Source organism: Poecilia reticulata, chromosome 16, assembly GCF_904066995.2.
Source record: "Poecilia reticulata chromosome 16, P_reticulata-male-v2, whole genome shotgun sequence".
Lineage (NCBI taxonomy): Eukaryota > Metazoa > Chordata > Actinopteri > Cyprinodontiformes > Poeciliidae > Poecilia > Poecilia reticulata.
In genome coordinates this window covers 19,746,598-19,770,093 of record NC_088845.1, presented here as the reverse complement: position 1 = coordinate 19,770,093, position 23,496 = coordinate 19,746,598, and the positions used below count along the sequence as shown (strand labels likewise).

The following is a 23,496-nucleotide window of genomic DNA, read 5'->3' as shown; positions in this document are numbered from 1 at the left end:
CAGCTGACAAGAGTGTCACTAGATTTGGTCTTCTTCTGCTGCGGCCCATCTGCTTCAAAGTTTGATGTGTTGTCGCTCAGAGACAATATTTTTCTACATATCTTGCTGTAACAAGAGTTTATTTGAGTTTTGTTGCCCAGCAAGAATTTTTCATCCACATACCTACTGTTCTCTGCGTATTTTCTCTTTTTCTTTTGACTGTTCTCTGTAAACCCATGAGACGGTTGTGCGTGTCTGAAAATTACAGTAAATCAACTGTATCCAAATTAATCAGACCAGCTTGTGTGGCACCAAAAACCGTGTCATGTTTAGCGTCTTAAAATCCAATTTCCTCCCCATTCTGATGCTCGGTTCAAACATTAACTTGTCTTACCGTGTCTAGATGCTGAATGTAATTGGTTGATTTGCTATAGTGTACTTAAGGGGACAGCAAATGGTACAGGAAGATTCTAGTTTGAGCATAATAGACAGGAATGTATGGAAAACCTATGGCTGACACTAAGACTTGACAAAAAGAAGAAAAAAAAACACAGAAAGAAAAGAAACATGGCTTACATCCTGACTAAAACAGAAGCTCAATAATCAATAGTGTCCTCTTAAATCTAAAATGTATTTCTTTAATAAGATTAACTGTTACTAGCGTAAAACAGATACTTATATGAAAAGAAACACCACTTTTATTAAATTAAGAAGCTCTAAAATCTTTCCGGATTGAGCAATACATTTTAATTAAGAACACACAAATGAAATTTTATCACGTAGTTGATAAGATATATCCCTGCATTTTCAGAAAAGCACAGCCATTCTGCATCTCTGTTGAGTATTCATTTATGTAAACTGTATGCAAAAACACTTTCTGTGTTTGGCTGTTTGTATGCATCCACTGTTATGGCCAATCCTGCCCTTCATATTTGACGTGAGGTGACTGGTTCAGCCTTGATCTGAGAGCTCTGCCTCTCACTCATGTTGTCAGATGCAACAGAGCATACACTTCACAAACAACTTGGTCATTGCTTCAATGAAGGTCAAGATTTAAGCAACTCAATGAAATCAGGCAGACCCTCCCTGCAGGGCATTGTTTAAACGAGACCCACGCTTTGATTTGAGCTGCTAATTGGAATAAGTATTTGCACAGGGCTCCTTGAACTGAATTTATTCTGTGTATTATAATGATATAATCCTCACCCTGGTGATAGTTCTGCATTAAAGTTACCTTTCTGATTCAGATGCACTGAACCAGTGAATTTCCCTTCACAGTCTGGCTGAAGGATGGCCAACCTTACCTATGACAAACAAGGGGGATTAAAGTGATAATCATTACTCTTCCAAGAAGGAATTAGCTGGTGGGACATCGACATTAAAGAAAAACCACAGGTGAACAAGGTCTCTGATACCCCCTGCTTTTTCTTGCACCTCCCCGTACCATATCTGTGTGACCGAGGGGAGATTTAATTTGCCGTAATTACTTTATTGACTCATTTTCAGAGCCGTATCAGCGCAGTTTACCATCAATAAAACATATGCCAGGATGAATAATGTGTCCACACACAATGGGGATGCCTTCTCCTACAAAAGATCACAGGACTGCATCCCTGCGGTGCATGTTTATGTCACGCTCTCTCTACTTCATTTACTTCTTTGATAACACTCCTCGCGCACCGATTTCCTCGTTCGTTTTTATCTCTTTGCATTAACTCCCATTACACCCTCTTCCACTCCAGCTCCTTGCCTCCCTCTGCTTTTTATGTCTCCAGGCACGCATGCCCAGCAGGCCTTCAGGACTGAGCCCAGGAACCTCACTGTGCGAATGGGAGCCACAGCTGTGCTGAAGTGTGAGGTCCTCAGGGCCTCGGGGATTGTGCAGTGGGCGAAAGACGGCTTTCTTTTGGGACCTCAGAGAAGCCTGCCAGGCTTCCCACGCTACAGCATGATTGGAAGGAGAGGTAAACAGGAAAAGTCACCCAAATGGTCTGTAGGGAGTTGATGGACTGATTTTAAGTAAAAGCAGCAAAAAACTGAGCCAAAACAAAAATGAGACAAACAGAGTAAATGCTATAGTTGTTCTGGCTAAATATGGTGCCTAGAAATGATTTAATACCACTTAAACTTAAAAATGTGTCTTTTAACATCCATAAACATCAATTAAATGTCTGCATTATTCTTGTGTCAGAGCAAGTCAAAGCAGTGAGTATCAACAATTATCAACAATGGAAGTCTTCTGCAACCTGTCGGCAACTTTGCAGCCATCTCTTATACTGGCTGCGCATGTTGCGACAGTGAAAAGAAAAAAACTCCTGTTTGTCAGGTGGAAATTTGTAAATAAATCCAAATTCATATCTACATGGTGCTTGCTTTGGGTTTATCACCTAAAATCCAGATGAAACGCACTTAATTTTGGAGTTGTAATGTAAGAAAATATGCAAAAGTTCAAGGACTGTAAATATGTTTGCAATGCAAGTCTTTTTGTTTAAAAGTCACACAACATAGAAATTACCGTAAAGCTTTAACTGTGAAGTTGCAGTATAGAACAAGGCTGTCAATACTAATTTGCATAAGTTTAGTAAAAAAAACCAAAAACAAAATTGATGATGCATCAAATAACACACTCTGGGTACTTCACAGTAAAGGAAATGAGGTTAAACTGATAAAGCAACACTGCCATGAAAAACGTGAGCTATAAATGCTGCGGGTCAGTATAAAAACGTGTGATTACACTTTCCACTTATCCTGTCATTGGCATATCAAAAAGTAGAAAAAAAACAGAACTGTCAGCTAATCAGTAAAATGTGACAGAGGGGGAAAAAGTGTGTTGCAGAACACCACAGTCTATAAAAAGTAATAGCCAATTAGAAGGCAATCCCGAGTAGGAGAGGAGCATCTGTTCCTGATCATCCTGCAACTCGACGAGCCACACTTCACTGTTGCACTCTGTGGGAGACAGCCAGTGACATATGCACGCTCGGGGAACCATAGTCCATGCACATAAAACATCAACAAAAATATACAGGTGCATCTCAGTAATGTGCAGTATCTCTGAAAAATATATATTTTCTGTAATTCTTTCAAATACTAAACCTTCTATTTTGTATGGGTTCTCACACAGAGTGATATCTCAACCCTTTATTTTTGTTATTTATATATTTTTTTACGTGCAGCTAGAGCTTGCGTTTCTTAGAAAATTAGAATAATACATAAAACAAATTCTATTGAGATATGAAATCAATACCTCCATAAAGTTTGTAAGCATGAATTGCTCCTTAGTTTCCTCATAGACAGGTATGCAAACTTTGGACTTCAGGAAATACAGCCGACTAACCCTAACAAATGACTGACTCGTGAAACATCCCACTGGACTTTAAGCAATATAGGTGCCTGTTTTCTTCTGGGCTCTGGGAATTAGACTTTCAAATGAAATTGAAAGTTTTGCTATCTTATGAAAAGATATCCATGGACCACTGAGCTACTTTTCAGTCACCTCTGATGTTGTCTCTAAGCAGTGGCCTAACATAAACTTTAACCCTTTCATGCATAAATTATGATCCTTTGTGTCAGGATTTCTTTCAATGTTTTTTATTTTATTTTCTTAAGGCATAAAAAAGGCAGGAATTTTTTATTTTTTTTTAGGTGGTCAATTGTAATTTTCTCCAAATACAAAGTTGTTCTTTGAAAAAATACCTCAGTACTATTGTTCTTTAGGGGTTATCTGATGTCACAATTTTTTGTTACCGGCAAGAGTCGTCTACAGTAGAAGGAGGGACCTGGTCGGTTGGCATGCTTGTTTGTCTGTCCGCCATATTGGATTTAACAAAAATAATTTCTTGCATTTGCAGCTGATGGCCAGTAATTGATAGTGTATTTTATGATGCATTAGCATCCACTTCAGTGGTCTGTGTGCATTTATAACGTAAAAATCCACAAGAAGCACAAGAAAACGGCTTTTAGATAGCTGTCCACTGTAGTGACCATGAAAGGGTTAAAAAAAATCTGCATATTTTCTCCTGTATGAAAATCTTCTGAAGCACTTTCCACATGCCACACATTACATACTGAATCTATAATCCATCCATCCATCCATCCATTTTCTTGCACCCTTTTTCCCTCAGTGGGGTCGGGAGGGGTGCTGGTGCCCATCTCCAGCCAACGTTTCGGGCGAGAGGCGGGGTACACCCTGGACAGGTCGCCAGTCTGTCGCAGGGCAACACAGAGACACACAGGACACACAACCATGCACACACACACTCATACCTAGGGGCAATTTGGAGAGGCCAATTAACCTGACAGTCATGTTTTTGGACTGTGGGAGGAAACCGGAGTACCCGGAGAAAACCCATGCATACACAGGGAGAACATGCAAACTCCATGCAGAAAGACCCCAGGCCGGGAATCGAACCCAGAACCTTCTTGCTGCAAGGCAACAGCTCTACCAACTGCGCCACTGTGCAGCCCTGAATCTATAATTTAGTAATCAATTTATTTTTAAATAAAATATTGATAAAAAATAAATTATTCAATAACATTTTTACCTTTTATAGTTCTTAAATGTCATTTTATCTGCTGATTAGCGATTCAAAGCAAACATCAATTAAATGCCCATATAGAAATAACATTAAAAAAAAAACAAAAACAAAAAAAAAACGTCTGCAACATTGAGATAAGAACCTGCGCCACTGAACACTTGAACCACAGGCAAACTCAGCATGCTATACACTCATCCACTCACCTATGAATAACATCTCCATCAGCACAGGTACAATTTCCAGGAAAGGTAACTGCAGACTGATGTATGCAATCACTTTCCTCTGCCCAGAACGAACCCAAATCATTTGGGATGACACTTGACTACACTTGATAGGCCACCAGTTCTCACCGATTGTTATCATCGGGGGTGTTTATTTATGCTTTAAAAAGCTTGAAATCATGCCTTTACAGAGACAAGAGAGGGCAGCATTGATTTCAACACACACTCAAGGTAGAGGCAGCGCACTTCCTTTCCCCTCAACCCCCTGAAGCAAAGGACTGATATAAATATGGAATGACATGAGTCCTAATCTACTGCAAGATTTCAGGCCGATTCGTGTAACAGCTCTTATTGTAAAGACAAACACAGATGAGCCAATAAAACAGCTTGTTCGGCGCACTAGAGCATGAAGTATGTCTTTGTTAATTTATTTTCAATGATTGGCCCACAAGCAGTGATTTAATTATACCTGACCTGCAGCCAATCAATGAGGCGAAATGTAATTATTAATGAGCACAAAAAACACCAAGTTTTTGCATATTTTCCACAATGATGATAACACAACTATTATGAAAGATTATTAAATGGATTAATGATTGATTGTGTTATTCATGAAACATGAAAATTCCTTCCCCTCCAATTTCTCCAGTCTTAAGTAAAAGTTTCATGTAGGCTTTTACAATCACCAAAGTTTCTTTCCTTTTCCTTTGAATCTGTAATTTTCAAACAGAGGAAGAAAAGGAAATAGAAAGCGATAAAGAGCCTTCAGCCAGTTCACAGAAGTCAGATTGTGTGCAGCAGAAGGAAACCTCATTCATTTTTTTCTTAAAACTAGTTCGGACCTGGTGAAACAGAGAAGGAGTGCGACATGAGTAAAAACTTTGCGGTATGTAGTGAAAAAGTGAGAAAGTCATTTGAAACTGTAAAATTAAAAGGTTTTTCTTTTTTTTTTTTTTGGAACATGTTACCTGCTTTTTATCAGCTGACTGGGTAGAAAACAAACGGTTGATTTGGAAATCAGAAATTAAATCTCAAATATCTGATTTGGACCTTTTACTCTTTGTTTTCACTTACTCCTTGCTTTAAAAACGCATTGATTTTGACGTGTTAAATGTTCTCTAAAAACAAAACAAAACAAAAAAAAACGCTTCAGCAGGTTACCCTATCTGCGAGGCATTGTTTAAATGAGACTCATGGTTTGATTTGAGGTTGTGATCTAATTTTCACACAACCCCATGTATGTGAGACCGTGGCGTAATTAATTTGTTGTGGGAAATGATTTAGTATAAAAAATGTGCTAAGATAAACACCTAAGGAAGGGATTTCATTTAAAAACAAATACTTTTAAAAGGCAACCACATTTTACAAGGGAGGACTTTATGTTGTAAGATATACTTTCAGCTTTAATTTGGTTCAAATAATGTGGATTTGCATAGGGAGCATTAATTTTAACTGCAGTCATTATGTCTTTGTATCTATACTCAATCTTAAAGCCTCCTAAGGTTCTAATCTATATGAAATAAATAGAAAGTAATAGGAAAAAATGGCACATCACGTCCCTGCCTTCCACCATCTCCTCCGCTATAAATACACACTTGCTGCTACTTGATTGCACTATTTGTGAATAATTTCAGAAAAGAGGAACGTGATTAATGACTTCAGTGTCTCTCCCACTCTCTGCACTCAATGATAACTTAGATGTGAAAATTGCTTCTGGTTGGTGTTAATTATCTTGCCAGCTTACTTGACACATGCGTTTTTAGGCCTGAGTGGTTGTCAGACCAAGATACTATTTTCCACATGTTAGTGGGCCGTGAGCCATCAGGAGCTGGAAAACCAACAGTGAGCATCATCTAATCCCCACAGGTTGTGGCAACGCATCAAACAAATCAAGCCCCATTGGCATGCCAGACTAGCAGAGGGGAGATACATAGTGAGGGACTCTGTCTGGCAGCAAATAATAGGCAGTTTATTCAGTTCGCGTTTTGAATTAGAGATTGGATTTTATTTACCGCATTGGAAACTCCTGCAAAAAAAAAAAAAAAGAAGAAAAAAAAAAGAAAAACAATCCTTCAAGTATACAGTACACTGCAACTTGCATATCAATTGGAATGCCTGGAGCAAGAAATTAGAGATTCTCAAAGAGTGTGATGTTTCAACTCTACAGCTAAAAGGAAATTGTCTATTTATAGCCAGATCACCCAGATATTACTGAATACTGTTAATTTTCTTCTTTTATAAATTGTAAAGAGCTACTCTTATCATTGCACAAGAAGCTAGATCTTTCGTATCTGAAGCAGTCAGTGACAGAAAACTCTTTTTAGTTTTCATTATCACTTTAGAGTATATTGAAGAACTATTGTGAAGCTTTTCATGTGTATTAAGTGCTTTTTTTAAAAAAAATCATTTGGCATTTTTGTGAAAGGTTCACAATTAAAGTGTTCATAAACATATCTGAATCTTAAGGAGGTTAATTCCTAATGGTGTGAAGCTCTACAATAATATATTTTTGTGCAATAGAAATATATTTCGGCTTTCTAATGTCTTCATTAACCAATACATCAGAATAGAAAACATGTGTCTAAAATTCTAGAAGTTGTTTCTAATTTTGGGTATGAAGTTTTTTGGCAACACTAGCCAACTCTGTAATAGAAATGAGCATAAAATATTTGGTGAGTTGTCTAAAGAAAGCTGCTTGTAACCTTTTAACAAAAACTCACTTCAAAGATCCTGACATATCCATTTAAACATATTCAGAGTTGAATTATCCCATTGAAAGGTTGCACATTAAACTATGATTCATAATGAATGACAACCTCAATGTGACTGTTGCCTCTGTTGGATTTTTCTAATAAAAAAAAGCTGTTTCTTAAGTACATTTCCCCATTTCTGTGTCTGCGCAGGACAGTATAATCTCAGGATTGAAGACGCACAACTTGATGACGACGCCTTCTTTGAATGCCAAGCCGGCCAATCTGAGAGAAGTGATGCTATTGTCTCCAATCCAGCCTTTCTCACCGTGCAAAGTGAGAGTCTGACTGTCTGTCTGTCTGATTGTCTGTCTGCCTGTAAGTCGCTGGATACATGTTCAACAAGGCACAGCACACATTATCTCTACTCCAATAACATGTCTGACCTCTTGACCAGTAATCAGCATATAAAGAGCTGTTAAATATTCATTTCTATTGATAAAGAGCTTTCATTTTTTTCAAGATAATACTGTTGCATTTGTAGCAGAGACAAAATGAATGAATCACTGGTACAGTAAAACTCAAATGTTTCCTTTTTTTTGCACATGTACATATCCCTCTTAATGAACTAGAATATTTTTTGAAAAGTTAATTTATTTCAGTATTATTAGTGAAATTAATGTAGTATTTACCACAGTAGTAATAATTTATTTCTGCTAATGATTGTGGCTGATTAAAAACCCAAATTGCAGTTTTACAGAAATTTAGAATATACAGTATAGCATTTGAGGTGTTAAGGAAGCTGCCATAGCAAAGCTTGTCTTCTTTGAGGAAGACGTCCTGTGACCCTTCCTTTTGACAACACTCTATAGATTCTCCATAGCATTTAGAACAAGTTATTCTGCTGGAAAGACCTTAGACTCGATGAAACAGTGGATCAGCAGCAGCTGGTCACGTGGATTCTGAGGTGCTTTTCTGTGTGGAGATTTTTGAAGCTTCCACCCACAGTTCACACTTTGTCACCTCCAAACTCTCAAAAGGGCCTTTTTCTCAGTCCTCTTAACACAGCAGTGTTCCTCTTCCTTTTGGACCATTTCAAAGCACACATTTTCCTTTCACTAAACTTTCCATCAATATTTTGGGATAGAGCACTCTGAACAGCCAAAATTCTTTAATGGTAACCTTTCGTGGCTTATCCTCCATGAAGAGGATGTCAGAGGCAGTGTGATGGAAAAAATATCACAATTCAGCTGTTTCCTAGTTGATTGTGTAGGCCATACAACATGAATTCCACTTTTATTGATCTTATCCAATATTCTAGTTTCTGGAAAACAACATTTTTGTTAGCTACAACTATCAAATAACGAGAGTAAACGCCAGAAATAAACTGCTATGTGTGTAATGAATCGATATAAACTATCAGTTTAACTTTTTGATAATCTTATTTATTGAGATGGATCTGTAAATTGCAAAAAGTTTTGTAACACTTTAAATATTATTCTTTTTTTTTTTCCAAAATCCTTCTACCGGTGGGTCTGGTGGTTATTACCACCATCTGTAACATATAAGGTAACAGTGCAGCCTGGCAAGCCTAAAGGGAGATAGTTCAATGTCTCTCTCTTGCACAGAATAAATTATTACAGAGGTGATTGAAAAGTTCAATTTGGACATGTAGTGAAACATATGTAACTGTAAGACTACACTGGACCACCTGTTGCCATTCTATAACGACCCTTTCCCGTCGTTCTTGCCTGTGGGAGTGAGCCCATATGTGGTCAGGGAAGGACTCTAAAAGAACCTTTCTTCTCCAGGCACAGTTCATTTACTTAGACCCACCCCCAGCCCCTTCCCATTTTCTCTGTCACAGAAATTTTTACTCTCTCCCTTGTGCTCAGGCTTTTTCTTTGGTAATACGGCTGTGGGGGTGGTGGTGAAGGTTTGACGGGGGGGGTTGAAAGGGTTTTCGCTGTGGCAGTTTCAGCAGTCTCTCTCCTCTGGGAAGAGAGCAGGTTTTTCTGACATCAATGGGCTGCCAGGAGGGATGGCGGGTGGCGCGGGGTAGCAAGAGCCATAGACTGCAGACGTCTCTTTTAAATGACTGCGCTCCTTTCTGCTCTGCAGCAGCTCCGTATCCTGCAGCAGGCCTTACACCTGCAGCCACAGCGGGTTTGACTCCCACATTTATTACCTCTGAGATGCCCTCTACATGCGCGCCCACGTACACAGAACCAACAAGATTGCCTTTGACTCTGCCAGAAAGGTCAAAATACACAGGCATCATGTTTGCGTAGCTCGGGCATCTTTCTGACACGCTCAGATAATGAGTCTTGTCCACAATTGACAACAGACGGTTTTGTGTTTTTTGGCTGTTTACATTTCAGAATGGACAGCAGCTACACCTGTCGAAAAGGTTAAAGAATGAAGCGACGACCTTAAAAAGCTCTTTGAAAATGTCTGTCCTAAAGGATCATTAGTTCCACCCCAGCTGTTCATGTGATTCAAAATATGTGAGAAATCACAGGCTTCATAATGAGCTGATGAATGCAATCTTGTGTTAGTGCTGAGCTGGGACTGGAAAGTGTGCATCCTTTTTGAAAGCACAGCCTCTGATGAGTTTCCCATAGACTCCTCCATCAAGGCGACGATTGCTCCCAAGGTCCCCCCCATCCCCAACACCCCTCCCTCCTCCAACCGGTCAACCGTGGCCAGATCTCATCAAGCTCTGCATCAAATCAAAACACTATAAACCCTTTATGAAGACCTGGCTTATGAAAGAGGGGAAGGAATTTACAAAAAAATAAAGCCAAACTGAAATTGCTGGTTGTAAAATTGGTATCATGACTGACTAATTCAAGATAAATCACCGCAGGAAATGAATAGCGAGGGGAAGAGAGCGAAATGTCAATAAAGCCCCCATCCATGGGCTTACAAAGAGATGTTTTCAAGACATATCCATTGGTGTAACATAACTCCTGTGTGTTTTTGCCTTTCTGTGGAGCTTAGATAGGGGATTACTGCTATAGGCAGATCAAGTGGCAGTGAGTAATCCATGACAATAACAACCTCTGCTGAAACCCCCTACCTCCTCCTCCCTCTGCTGCTAAAAACTTACCCTGCGCGGTGCCACATATCATATACCTGACACATCCTGTGTCTCGGTTTGTACCATTAGCCTTAGCATTTAATCCTATTAATGAACAACTCTCTCTCTCATCATGTTGCGTGTACAGATGCCTCCTGCAGACGTTCAAAACAGTTTTTTTTTATGTGCTCTGGTTTTAGACTGAATTACTCATTCTGCCGGGTCTTACAGAAATATGCACATGTTTGTGATTGAGTGTGTGTGTGTGCGTGAGTGTGTATGTGTATGAGCTTATTATCACAGCTGCTTCGAGGTTAGAGGACATTTTAGGAACTGGGGCTATGGCAAGGTTTCGGTGGTAGCTAATGAGTTTAGCTCTTGAAGAGTATATAATGAGCCTTCATTTTCTGATTCCCTGTTATGAATAATGGAGCAACTTATAAATCGGGGCACAAGCAACATGAAGCATAGCGACGTTTTTCATCCTTGTTCTTAAAAAGTTCTGACAGCTACCAAAGATATATTCTCATCAGAGGTTGATGAGTTATGCACTGATGTGATGGTGTGCATATTAGAGTTCTCGACTGATGTTAAAGCGTCAGTTTCTGCCTTCATAACTACCAGGGGACGTCATGCTTAATAGTGAAATGGGACACTTAAGAGGCTCCTTTTAATTCTATCTTGAACGTTTAATTAGCATAGACAGGACCCTCCACTTATTGGCATTCCTGGTAACGTCTAAAAATAAATTCTGTTATGGCAGAACAGGCTCATCCAGAAAAACGAACACACACACACGCACCCCTACACACATATGTGTGTAGGGGTGCGTATATATATATATATATATATATATATATATATATATATATATATGACTCCCTGTTATCTTTCTGTTTTGTCAATTATATAAAAAAATTGTGGGTCGTGCTGAAAGAGGGGAAGGACTTTACAAAAAAATCATATATATGTATATATATAAATAATTTTTTTTTTTTTTGGGGCGGGGGGGGCATATCCTAGCTGATCCACCAGGGCTGGAGAAGGAAATGGGAGAAGGAAGCATCAAATAAATAACACAATGATATACGGTGGTGTCTGAGTAGACAACACTAGGCATCATTAGTATTTAGTTTCATTTAACCTAAACTGTCTGACTCAAATGTTTTGGGTTTCCTTCCATAACTTCTCGCAATAGTTGGCAGGAATTTTGGCCCATTCCTTCTGACAGAACTTTTGTAAATGAACTATGTTTATAGGCTGTCTTGCTCACATATGCCTTCTCGGCATTTCCCATAAATTTCCGATATGATTGAGAAAACAGAAAGATAACAGGGAGTCAGATTAACCTGTGTTGTTTTTATATTATTAAATGTTCCTTTGCGTTGATTTCACAGCTGTTGCATGCTTTTAAAAATGTACATGTATTGTAGCCATAGTGCTCATTTAACATAACTTCCAAAATGTCTGTGATATCAGTCCGGTTTTACTGATGATCACCTTGTGCATGCTGTAGAGTTAGATGGGTTGTAAAAGGATGGTGGAGCGTTCTTCCTCAAGATATATAATTCATCCTTTCTCAATGGCTGTGTTATTTCCCAGGCCTTAGCTTTAATGAAAACCTGTGTGATAAGCTAGAGTAGAAAGCACAAAACAGGAAACAGAATTTTGGACCATCTAGTAAGATTGTCCAAAGACAAATGCTTCACTATATGCACCACTGTCTGGTACTGTTAAAGAAGATAAATGTCCCTGCTATAGGCAAAGTGGGGTTATATAGGATGATAGCAACCAAAAAGACCAAAACGAGTGAGACCAAAGATTTTATCAAGAAATATTTCGCATTTTTCTTTTATTGTCAGTGTTTGATTATATTGCTCCAATAAAATAGGAATTTATCTTATGGGACAACTACGTGATAACAGCGGATTTCCAAGTGAATGAGCACAAGCCGTGTTTGAGTGTGAGCGTGTGTGCGTGTTTGTCGTATATTTTTAGCTTTGGCCACAAGAGTCCAAACGGGAGGTAGATGTTCCAAAAAGAGAATTTAACAGTTATGTAATGCAGTCAAAACAAGTTACATTTGGTTGAATGAAGAAATGATGGGGGGGACTGTGTGAGGATCTGATTTTCATCCTACACGTTTGCTCAACATCTTCCCTCTGAATCGTGAAGGAAAAGGGGGAAGAAAGCCAGGAGAGAAAGGATAAGCTAAAAAAAGAGCTTTGTTTCAGCTGCTTTTATTGCCAGAGATCACACACCTGAGACCTACAATGCATGCGTATGTGTAAGCAGGAGTGTGTGTTTTTTTTATGCAAAATAAAAATACACTCGAATATGCGCCAGTGCCGATGCGTGTGTGTGCGTGGATGCTTGTGTGCTTCTCCCCCTAGAGATAAAGCTGATGAGTGCAGTGTGTCTGCTGTTAAGAACTCAGATCTCCATTATTTTCCGTCCTATTCAGCACAATCAGCTTTTTAGAGACTGCTTATCTCCTCGGCCAGCATCATTCGGAGAATCATGTTAGTATCACACGTTAGACCGTGCACACACTTAGCGCAGAGCAAGATGAAAATCTGCATATTTCCTTCACCTGTGTCGGTTTGTTGGGTAGCTGCGCAAATCTGCATGCACTGTAGATTTGAGTTTATCTCCGGGTGTTTGTGCAGCAAGGAGCAAAGAAAGTAATGTGAATGAAGGAGAAGGATAGGTGGGAAGAGCTGCTTATGCATTTTAATGTGCATCTGCTAATCTGGTTCTTATCTGCTTTATCCATCCATCCGTCTGTATTTGTCTAATAATTCAGATTCTGCTGCTCACTGTTTGTCTTCTGAACGGCAGGAACAAGTCCTTGCATAATCTATTTTTTTGTGTTCTTCATATGCACCTTGATGAAAGCGAGAGATAAAGAGGGCAAGGGAACGCTAAAGAAAAATAAATGACTGGCATGTAGACTAAGAAGGAGCTGTAGGGGTTAATTAGAGAAACTGCATGTTTGTTTTTTATGATTAGCTCTGGGTGAATACTTTGTAAAAAATAATGTCTTTATTTATTTTACTTATGTATGTTTATCTCCTTTCACCATTGCACAAATACAACAATCGGCTAGTTCAACAGCCGTTGGACCTTGTGGTCACTTTGCAGAGAGTATGTTGAATAGATGTAAAGTGAAAGAAAAATGGTATGGCTTTTTTTTTTTTGCATATAGCAATTTGAGAAGTTCAGCTAGTATGGGAAGTATGTGTATCAACACCCTTTTGTGGATCTAGACTAGAGGCTAAAGTGTTTGCTCATTTTTCAAAATAAGTCTGTCCAGTTGTTTGAAAGACATTTTTTAAAGCTTCAATGTCTTTAAAAAAAAATGTCTTCCTTCCATTATGGCTCAGGTCGAGCTGTTTTGCACAGAAACATGTGTAACAATTTCAACCTAAACAATAAGATAAGGAGGTTAAAATCTGTAAATGTCAAGTTTTCACATTTTAAATAAAAACAAAAAAAAACATATATATGATTTTCCTCTGCTTTACGATAATGGACCTCTCTGTGTTAGTCCATTGCACCAAATCTCACTAAAGTACATCAAAGTTTGTGGTTTTACATGATAAAATACTGCGTGAAAAAGTTCAAGAGGTATGGAGACCCGTATATGCAGGGATTTGTGTGAATGTGTAACTTTCTCCTGACCGCGCTGATCTGATCACATGGTGTATGTGATAGATGGCGAGATGCAAGTTCCAGGTCCAAGACAAAATACACCTTCCTCCTCACTTCTGCAGTTTAGCTGCAGTGGTCAAGAAGGATTGCATTTAGGGGAGGGAGGTGGGGCCAGGGATGATGGAGTGAACGAGAGATACAAGGGACAGGATGGTGTTTCAGGGAGGGAGGAAGAAATTAGAAACCTGCCTGGCTCATTTGCGAACATATCATTATTCTTATTTTTAGGATTTGTTGGGCTGCCAGATGCTCCTCAAGCACAACAAGTGATGCACCCATGTGAATTGTGTTGCTGTGAGTAGATTGAGAGTGCAGCGGCTGTCAATAGATGCATGGCCTAGTCAACTTCTCAGGGAGGAGGAGGAGGAGGATGGGGGGCGAAAACAAACAAATGCATCTCATTATTGCAGCATGCGCCTCTGCAGTGCTCTGGGTAACCCATCACAGTCCACACAGATTCAATTGCTTCTTTTAAATCAGTTTGAAGCTGAAGCCACATCTCATCTGTCTCAATAGCAGACCAGAGCGTGTGTGCGACTCTGGACACTGCAACAGCTCCTCCTAGTGGTGCAGGATAGATTGTATGTGGTGGAAAAAAAGGTGGAAAGGAGCTGTTTGTTTAATGGCTGGCTGATTTGGCCAGATTTATATTAATCGTTGTGGGAGTGCGGAGCAACTACACCTTATGCTGACTTTTCTGTCTTGACATATCATATTATTTCCCTCTTCACCTATTTTTCCTATACATACCGACTCTCGGCTTTGTTTCTCAGCTCAGACAGCCTCTGCACTTGATCTCTGATGAAAGAAAAACAACCTTCACTGCAACCATGCTCTCCATGGCTCACCCACTCTCTCAAAGTTGGCACAATAGACGAACATTTTCTCTGTAGTTTGTGCGTGACATAACGGAGTTCTTTTGGTAGGTGCTGATGGATCTGAAGAATCTCTTTGATAATTAGGCTGGTGGCAGATTTCTCAATTCACTGCCAAACGATTCTTGGTCCCTTGTGGTAAAAAGCTATGTTGTTGTTCTCTTTCCTCTTTTTTTTTCTTACTTTGGAATTCCTAGTTATGGTCAGATTAAAGAATTGAAATGTTGAATAGGAGATGCGTGAAGAATACTGCTGTGGTCAATCCAGAAAGGACGAGAGAGAGAGGCAGAGACAGAAAGAGAGGCAGAGAGGGAGAGAGAGAGAGAAGTTTGTTGTTTCTGCATGGGGTATTAGCGAATCAGTGTTTCTGCTTTTTTCTTCTTGCTCACAAATTGAAAGCAAACACACTACTACATCACTCAAAATTTTAACAGCATGACAATCTTTTCACCTTTAAAATTTGTTATAAAGTGTTTGAATATCCACGACATAAACCGTTGCATTGTAGCTCTGTATGTGTGTTTAGGTTTCACTTCAGGGAAGTTTTGTTCAAGATGATTAATTGGCATGTTAGTTTTCAATCCAGGTGAGTTCAGTTTATTCACTGTAAAGCAAAAAAAAAGGGAGAGAAAACATAAAGTTAGCACTTGAAGTAACAGCAAATAATGCAAACTGGAGAGCAGTAGCAGAAAAAAAGTAGAAGAGTGAGGATAAGGGATCAGTTTGTCGCCCTGCAGCTGAAGCGGCATACCAGCAGAGATAGCTCAGGATAAACTAACACTTCAGGATGAGGAATTTCTCCATTAAGCGTAGTGTTTTGGTGGGGATGAGGATGCAGTTTTGCAAAACTCCTTTCAAAGTTGGATGATGAACGGTAATCTGAGATGTTCAAAACTGTTGATTTTACATCTCCAAATCATTACCCCTGACCTGCATGGTTGTGTGTTCCTTTGGCTTCATTAGGCAGATAGTTCACTGATGTTCTTTGTAGAGCACTTGGATTTATAGGTCAACTCGCTAATTAGGCAATTTTTTTAATTGGTTCCACTTGATTTTCTTTAGGGTCATCAGAGAAAAAAGGGATAGAATACAAACGCACCCCATGCTTTTCTCATTTTTTACAGTATTTTCATTTATTCTCTACTTTGTGTTGATCTATTCAAGGCATTGCAATATTGACCTTGAAGTTAATCTGAAAACAAATTGTTTCATGTCTGCAGTTCCCCCATCGAAGCCGTATTTTACCATGGATGTGACAACAACCTGGGTGGCGGGAAAGAAGTACAAGGTTGAGTGCGTGGCCCCTGACGCAAAGCCTGGAGCTGATATCACTCTGTATAAAGGTGAGAGCCTTTCCAGCTTTCCAGCTGATTTCAATCCGACATCAGCTTGGAAAAGAAGGGTTGTGGCCCTTTTAAAATATTCTGCATTCAAGATCTTCTATAGGCCGTGACCTGAATGCTCAAGCGTGACCGCATTTTGGAGGATGGAATTCAGTTCCAGCAATAAGTTCTGAGTTTTTCATATTTCTGGAATAGGAAACGAGACTCTGTGTGGGAGGACGTAGCCTGAGAATTTGAATTTCCAATTTCCTCCTGACTTTACAATTACTCTTACAGTGTATATCACAAGTTTCTAGTTGCTCACTTAAACTAACCAGAGGCTACACAGCATGGGGCTAAAACTTTGTAAGACTTCCCTTTTGTTTTAGATGAAATGAGGTCAAAAGGTGTTTCATTCATATGCATCCTGATCTATTCATAATCCGGCAATGGCTGTTTTTAATTCAGACGCATCGCAACAAAGATGGCAGGATTCCTTATTTGCACATTTCAGTATTCGCTACTCTAGTGAGAGCAACACTGATGCATCTGACTCATGTGAACACATCTACAGACTCGTCTTATTTGTGCATCTCCTCCCCACTGTGTCTTTTCTAGATGGAGTCGATCTGACAGGTGCGACGTCTTTCACCACATCTGGCTCAAAGGATAAGCTTCTGAACACGCACGCCGAAGTAACGTATGTGTTCCACCGCCTGCCAGACTCACTCTCCTCAACCAGCCCGCTCAATCTCCCCCCAGCCTGCCTGGGCTCCTTGTTTTCCTTGTTTTCAAAGTGTTCTTATTTTCTCCATCTGTCTTTGCGAATACAATGAATCTCAGCGCGTACACAAGTCAACTGTTACTTGCCACCGCTCGATTGAATTAGCTCCTGTCAAATGCACGAAATTACACTGCAGCAGCGAGACAGAGCCGAACCTCGCCGGTTCACCAGGTGCCTATACATTAAACAGGGGCATAGATTGCTTTAATCCTGTGCGTCTCCTCGGTGTCAGAGATAATAACCTCTTGTCATATTCTGAGATAACATTTGCACTACAGGAGCTGTGCTATTGTCTAGCCCTCCAGAGTTGGAGCCAAGGTCTTAAGCAATATTGATGTTCTTTCTTTATAATCACAGTGAGCATGCAGAGCAGCAGGCCTTGTGGGATTTGAACAGATGCCATTGTTACTGTAGTTTTATTTAAAATACATAAACTGAAGCCCAAACAAGACAAGAGTAAGAGTTATTATAAAGATTGTGCGGTCTGCATTAGATTGCACATTTTTTGATTTATTGACACAGAGACTCGCAAGCAAAATGTTATTTTCTCCCAAACAAAAAAAATAAAAAATAGGCCAGTTCTCAAGCTATCTCATCTGTTGCCTAAGGATTGTTTACCGACAAGCCTTCATTACCTTAAAATGGTTTGCATAATGCTGACCTTATGGCTGCATAGACGCACCAAGTTGACAACAAGTTACTGCACTTGGCCAGTTTTGGCTTGCATGTTGGTTGCTATACATTATAGGTCACTAACTGACCAGCCGTAATCTGAGACTCCACCCAAATGGTCTTGTTTATATTTTGGGGCTGCACAGTGACATCACTATTGTCTTGTAACAAGAAGGTACTGGGTTTGAGTCCCAGTACCTTCTCGAGTCCTGATGAACTATTAAATTTTAATTGAGCAGCACAGTTTTGTATCATATGGTTTAGGTCATTTAGACTACAAAGCTTTCCCCTTGTTCCTATTTTGATTGTTTTACTTTAACAACAAATGCACAATAATGCCATAGATGAGCTTGGAAATTGCCATCGCTTGCCTTAAAATGGGAGAAATTGGCATGGAAAATTTAACTTTGAGGCCAAAAGAAACAATTAATTGCTTGGAGAACTGTAGTTGAAACGTATTTAAAGACCCTTGCCATGTACTTTCCTATTTTCTTTTCTGAGATTTTCAGATTCATAGTTCTTTAAACTGTGAAAAAGCACCAGAATAAATGTTAGTATTTGGTAGGCAAATAGAAAGAATTTAACTGTGATGCAGAGAAAAGTGGAGATTTTTGTATGAACGTCGTCCCGGTGAGCTACTCCTTCAGTCAAAATGTCAGAAGCCATCTAAATTCTGGGGGCACGATGAAAGGCAGTGCAGTCTGGAGGTGTGCTATAAAATAGTTCCCCTATTCTCAGCAGTAGGTAGAGGGCACCAGCTCTGCATTGACTGCACATGAAAAGCAATGGAAGACTTGTTTAGGTCACAGCTCACAAATACGTTCAATTTTTGTTTTTTATTTGATGCTTTTGCACTTTTCTTTTCTAATGCCACCTTGTGCACTTCCCAATATGTTCCATGTCAAAATGCCACCAGTTTGTCAAGCTAAGAAGTATCAACAGTAAAACGCTAGGTACTGACAAAAGTGAACGATGGTGAACTTGGTACAAGTGCTGTTGGTGTGTAACGCCGTGTTTCATTTACCTCTGAGGTCTTAACCTGCAACTGGAAATGACATCGAACTCAAACTAACCATATAATAATTTCAGGTTGAAAACCATTGGGCTTTCCTAATTAATTTACTCATTGGACATTCATTGCAGACTCCTGGTGTTTGAAGGAATTACGAAACAGAGTCGTCTGCAAATAGCTAAAATCTGAAAATGTTCAAGACCCCCCTCCAAGAATTCTTATACCTGCCTATTTCAGACAACAAATATACTTCTCTTGGATGTACATCCAACAAGCATTAAGGAAAATAAATGGTACTTGGCAAATGACTGCAAACGAAAAACCAAAAGAGGAATTATTTGTTTATAAACTCAGTGGATATGAACGCAACTTGACTGCAAAAAAACCTATGCAGTTCTTTCTGTTAATTTTTCACATGAAAACTATCCATTTTTATCTTCTACATCAAAACAAAACCCATAGCCACATTTTTGGAGAGCTTGCTGTATTTACATGAATACAGCCACAGTTACTCATGTTGTTCCAACATGAAGGAACACTCTTCTTTTCTCGTTTTTGTGTGTATGGCATAACACAACAAACTAAGAAAGTGTGTTTGCTTGTGTTTGGGAAAAAGTGGTATTTATAAAATGTTGAGATTCCTCAGTTCAGATCATTCAGTAGTGCACAAATCACAAACACAGAAAAAAATAAAAGTATGATGGCTAACTCTTCCACTCATATATAACTTCTGATTTTGATTTATTGTGTTAACATAGTGTTTGGAAAGAGAGTTCATAAACAAAAGTAGTCAGAAATAAGGAAAAAGTCAGGGCTGCTGCTTGGAGAGCAATTTGTTATTTTCGTTATTGATTTGTCACTGGTTTGGAAAATTGAAACTGGAAGGTGTTTCCGATCTTGGTTCAACACCTTACAATATTTCACTTTTAAGAAGGTGTAGTAAGCGTATGTGTAAAGCGACAAATTAAATTGGTCTTATTTTCTGTGTATTTGGATGATCGGTTTTCAAATGAAGCACATTTGACTGACGCAGGGAGAACATGACTTACTTTGTTGATAACCTAGGCAAGGCACACAACTCTCACTTGCTTTGCTTTGATGTATTTACACTTAACTGCCTTTCCAGAGTTCAGTTCACTGTTATTTAAACATTATTCCTGTAAAAGCAAGTAGGTAATGGTAGTTTTGGATCAAGTTCAATTTCCCCTTCCATAATTTGTTCCTCCATTTATTACTTTTGCATCATCCTAAGTAAGTTTCATTTTATCAAAAATTATATTTTGGGGCTGCACAGTGACATCACTGTTGCCTTGTAACAAGAAGGTACTGGGTTTGAGTCCCAGTACCTTATTGAGTGAACTATTAAATTTTAATTGAGCAGCACAGTTTTGTATCATATGGTTTAGGTCATTTAGACTACAAACTTTCCCTTGTTCCATGCAGAAAAAACAGCCTTGGTTTTTCTACATGTTCCCCCTGTGTATCCTGTTGAATCCTGTCTTTCACCCATTGACTGCTTGAGATGGGAACCAGCACACCTTGTGACCTTGCAAGAATAAGGGTGTTAAATAATGGATGGATGGAAGTTATGTTTTGTACATGTAAACAAACCATTTCATCTCTTTGGAACTAATCAGTGCATATCATTGGTTTAAATAATCCAATAATTCAAGTAGACATGAAATGTGCCGAAGATGGGTGCAAGTTGATGCATGGCTAGAATTTAATATTTCCCAGCAGACAGCTTCTTTTTGTACCACAAAAAATATAAGCATATGTCTAAAATGTAAATGTATGAAACGGGCATGGGTAATTTGATATAATTTAGCAAAAAATGTGAGAGTTTTTTTTTTTTTTTAATATGGTCAAATTTGGTACAAGTACAACTCAGACAGTCTCAAAACTAACTTGAGACATCTCTCAAGTTATAGATTGTGTTGCCTACTGATCTAGAGTGAGAGACCGTGTAAAGCCTCAAGAAACCTTCAGGTGTCTTCAGATTTTTATATATATTCTATTACATTATAAATAAAAAATAAATAAACAATTGAAATCCATAACCCTGTGTGAAAGAAATCTGTAAAATATACTGTCATTTTCAATTGTATTACAAAAATAAACTATATTGTGAAGGACTTTCCCTACACCCCTGCAGGTCTCCAGTGTTTATCCATATCAACTAAAGAGAACCATGAGCACTGTTATTCTTTTAAACATGTTTTTTTTTTTTTTTTCCTGTTTTGTGTTACCTCTGAAAGGGTCACTGCTCTGAGATCTGACAATGGGAGAGAGTTGACATGTCACGCCAACAATGAAGCCGTTTTCCAGCCAGTGGTGACCACAGTGACCATGAATGTGTATTGTGAGTGTCTCTGCTTCTTTTCTCAAAGCATACACTCATGCAACTACAGGCACACTCAACTACACAGGAGTCCGGGTGCCCTCGGGGAGGCCCGGGAGGCATCCTGTCTTGTGCACTCAGCCTATGCTAGTGGTCTGAGAGGAAGCATTCGACTTGAAGGCAAAGTCAACACCTGTTTAAAAAAGAAGACGAAAACGAATATGAAAAAAAATAAAATAAATTAATCCCCTCCATGGACCCAATTAATGATTGGTAGGGTCACAGTAAAATATTTTTTTTTCTGCTAGTACAGTGGAAAACGGAGAGCAGTGTGCAATTACATTTTCATTAAGCCTGATGTATCATGTTTGACACAGCTTTTGGCCCAGCGTTAACCCAAAATACACCAAACGATTATTAGACCAGCCCAGATGGATTATACAAGCAAGGCTTCTAGTGAATTTTTTAATAGCATTATAATAACTAATAGGCTAATGGAAGCCAGGGCCACCTCAGATATAATAAGAAATCCAGCCTTAACTAGCCCGGCAACATTTGTGTTCATCAGCTCAAATTAAATTTAGAATGCACAGAGGCAGAAAGTGCCTTTTTTCTTCGTACCGATTTCACAAACCATTTGACAGCATGGAAATAAAACTGCTGCTGAACCGCACAAAGGTTAGCAGGCACAAATGCTGTCATTTTCTCGTATTGTTGTTTAATTTCTCTTCCGCTTTTGTTTGGCATTGCAACTGTGAGAGCCTTTGTTTCTTAATGCATGAAGCAAAGTGACATGGCAGCTATTGTTTACCACAGTGGAGTTTATGTTTTATACTGCTGATCAGTTAAAGTAGCCATTAAGATGTTTTTCCTGTTACAGTGTCTTCAAGCTAGGAACACCCTCCAGTCCTACATCCTGTATGCTGACTGAACAGTCTGATTAACCAAATTTGTCTCAGTCGAAATCTGTGCTTTTGTTTGAACGAGCCTACCCTCCCTTCCTTTCCATCGTTTTGTAAAATAATATGCTCTCTCTGTAGTAAAGTGCTAATATTGCAGAACTTGGGACCTCTGCTGTGGTATTACTCAGTGTGCCAGCCCATCAAAGCCAGCGCGGTGGCCATTTTCTGCCAGCCAGATTGTCAGCAAGGTGGCAATTTTTCATGCTGGTCCAGAGTCTACAGGCTGCTCCCCGAAACTGATTGCAGCAATAACAAAAGCCCATCCTCTTTTAATTTATTTTACTGCGTATATTTTATTCAAGCTCAGCTATAACTTATTCATATTTCACGTTGTCTTATTACTGCTTGAACATCTGTTATTTTTTCTTTATGGCCTCACTGTTCCCCTTAATTCTTAATGCTTTCATCAGATCTGGACTTCTCTTACTTGGGACCAGTTTATTAACTTTATCTCAACAAACAGGGATACTCTGCTTATTATTTCATTTCATACAGCAATAAAATGTTTATTTATATGACACAGGAAAAAAAGTGCTGAACAGAAACTTAAAAAAAAAAAAATACAACAAGCTTTTGAGATGTGTTTATGAGCATGCATCTTAAACCGAAACACAAAGTGTGGAACTGTGTTTGCTGAGCTCATCATATAATCTGCTTCTCCGTCCATTGGCCCTAAGAACAGTGGTAAACGAGTTAATGTTGTAATGCATGTTGTGATGAGGCGCTGAAGGAGACGTGGTGTTGGAGAGAGCAGGAGCTTCTTAATGAGATGGAGGCCATTTTTAAAGCATCAAATTGCAAAGTCAAATTTCTTTTAAGTTATTTTTTATATCTACAGTGTTTTTATAACAACTCAAAGTAGCATAGTTACTTGGCTGTGCAATGAAATGGCACTACGACACTGTGTGCCTTTGAATATAAAACTTTCATTGATCATTAACTGATCAATGAAATCATTGGTCAGTTAATCAATTAAATTTTGAGATGTGAGATTTGAGACCAATTCAATTGATTAATTGAATTGGTCTTTCAGTGAAGTTAGTCACAGTCACTAGAGTATTGAATAATTTTACTACAGTAAGAACAGTGATACTTTGCTGTTCTTACTGTATTACTTATTACCTTATTAGTAAAGGTAATAAGTAAGTACAGTGTAGTAACACTTCTAGATGTAATATTTTCCCCCAAAACTTGCTCACATGAATGTAACTGAGTAAATGTAACTAGTTACTACTTACCTTTGTATAATATCAACATAAAGATGTTTAGAAAGATTTAATGTGAAGTCGTAGAAGGGTAAAGTA

The 23,496-nt window shown here is 38.8% G+C and overlaps 1 protein-coding gene across 3 annotated transcripts in view; it reads left to right on the top strand.

Moving 5' to 3' along the window:
- Nucleotides 1-23,496, top strand: part of nphs1 (NPHS1 adhesion molecule, nephrin) — a 63,004-nt gene that overhangs the window by 10,304 nt on the left and 29,204 nt on the right. For all 3 annotated transcript variants that reach the window (XM_008432426.2, XM_081597255.1, XM_081597256.1), the window contains 5 exons: nucleotides 1,755-1,943; nucleotides 7,642-7,764; nucleotides 16,320-16,442; nucleotides 17,040-17,121; nucleotides 21,148-21,251. In XM_008432426.2, the coding sequence (XP_008430648.2) occupies nucleotides 1,755-1,943; nucleotides 7,642-7,764; nucleotides 16,320-16,442; nucleotides 17,040-17,121; nucleotides 21,148-21,251 (621 nt within the window). The remainder of the gene's footprint in view (nucleotides 1-1,754; nucleotides 1,944-7,641; nucleotides 7,765-16,319; nucleotides 16,443-17,039; nucleotides 17,122-21,147; nucleotides 21,252-23,496) is intronic.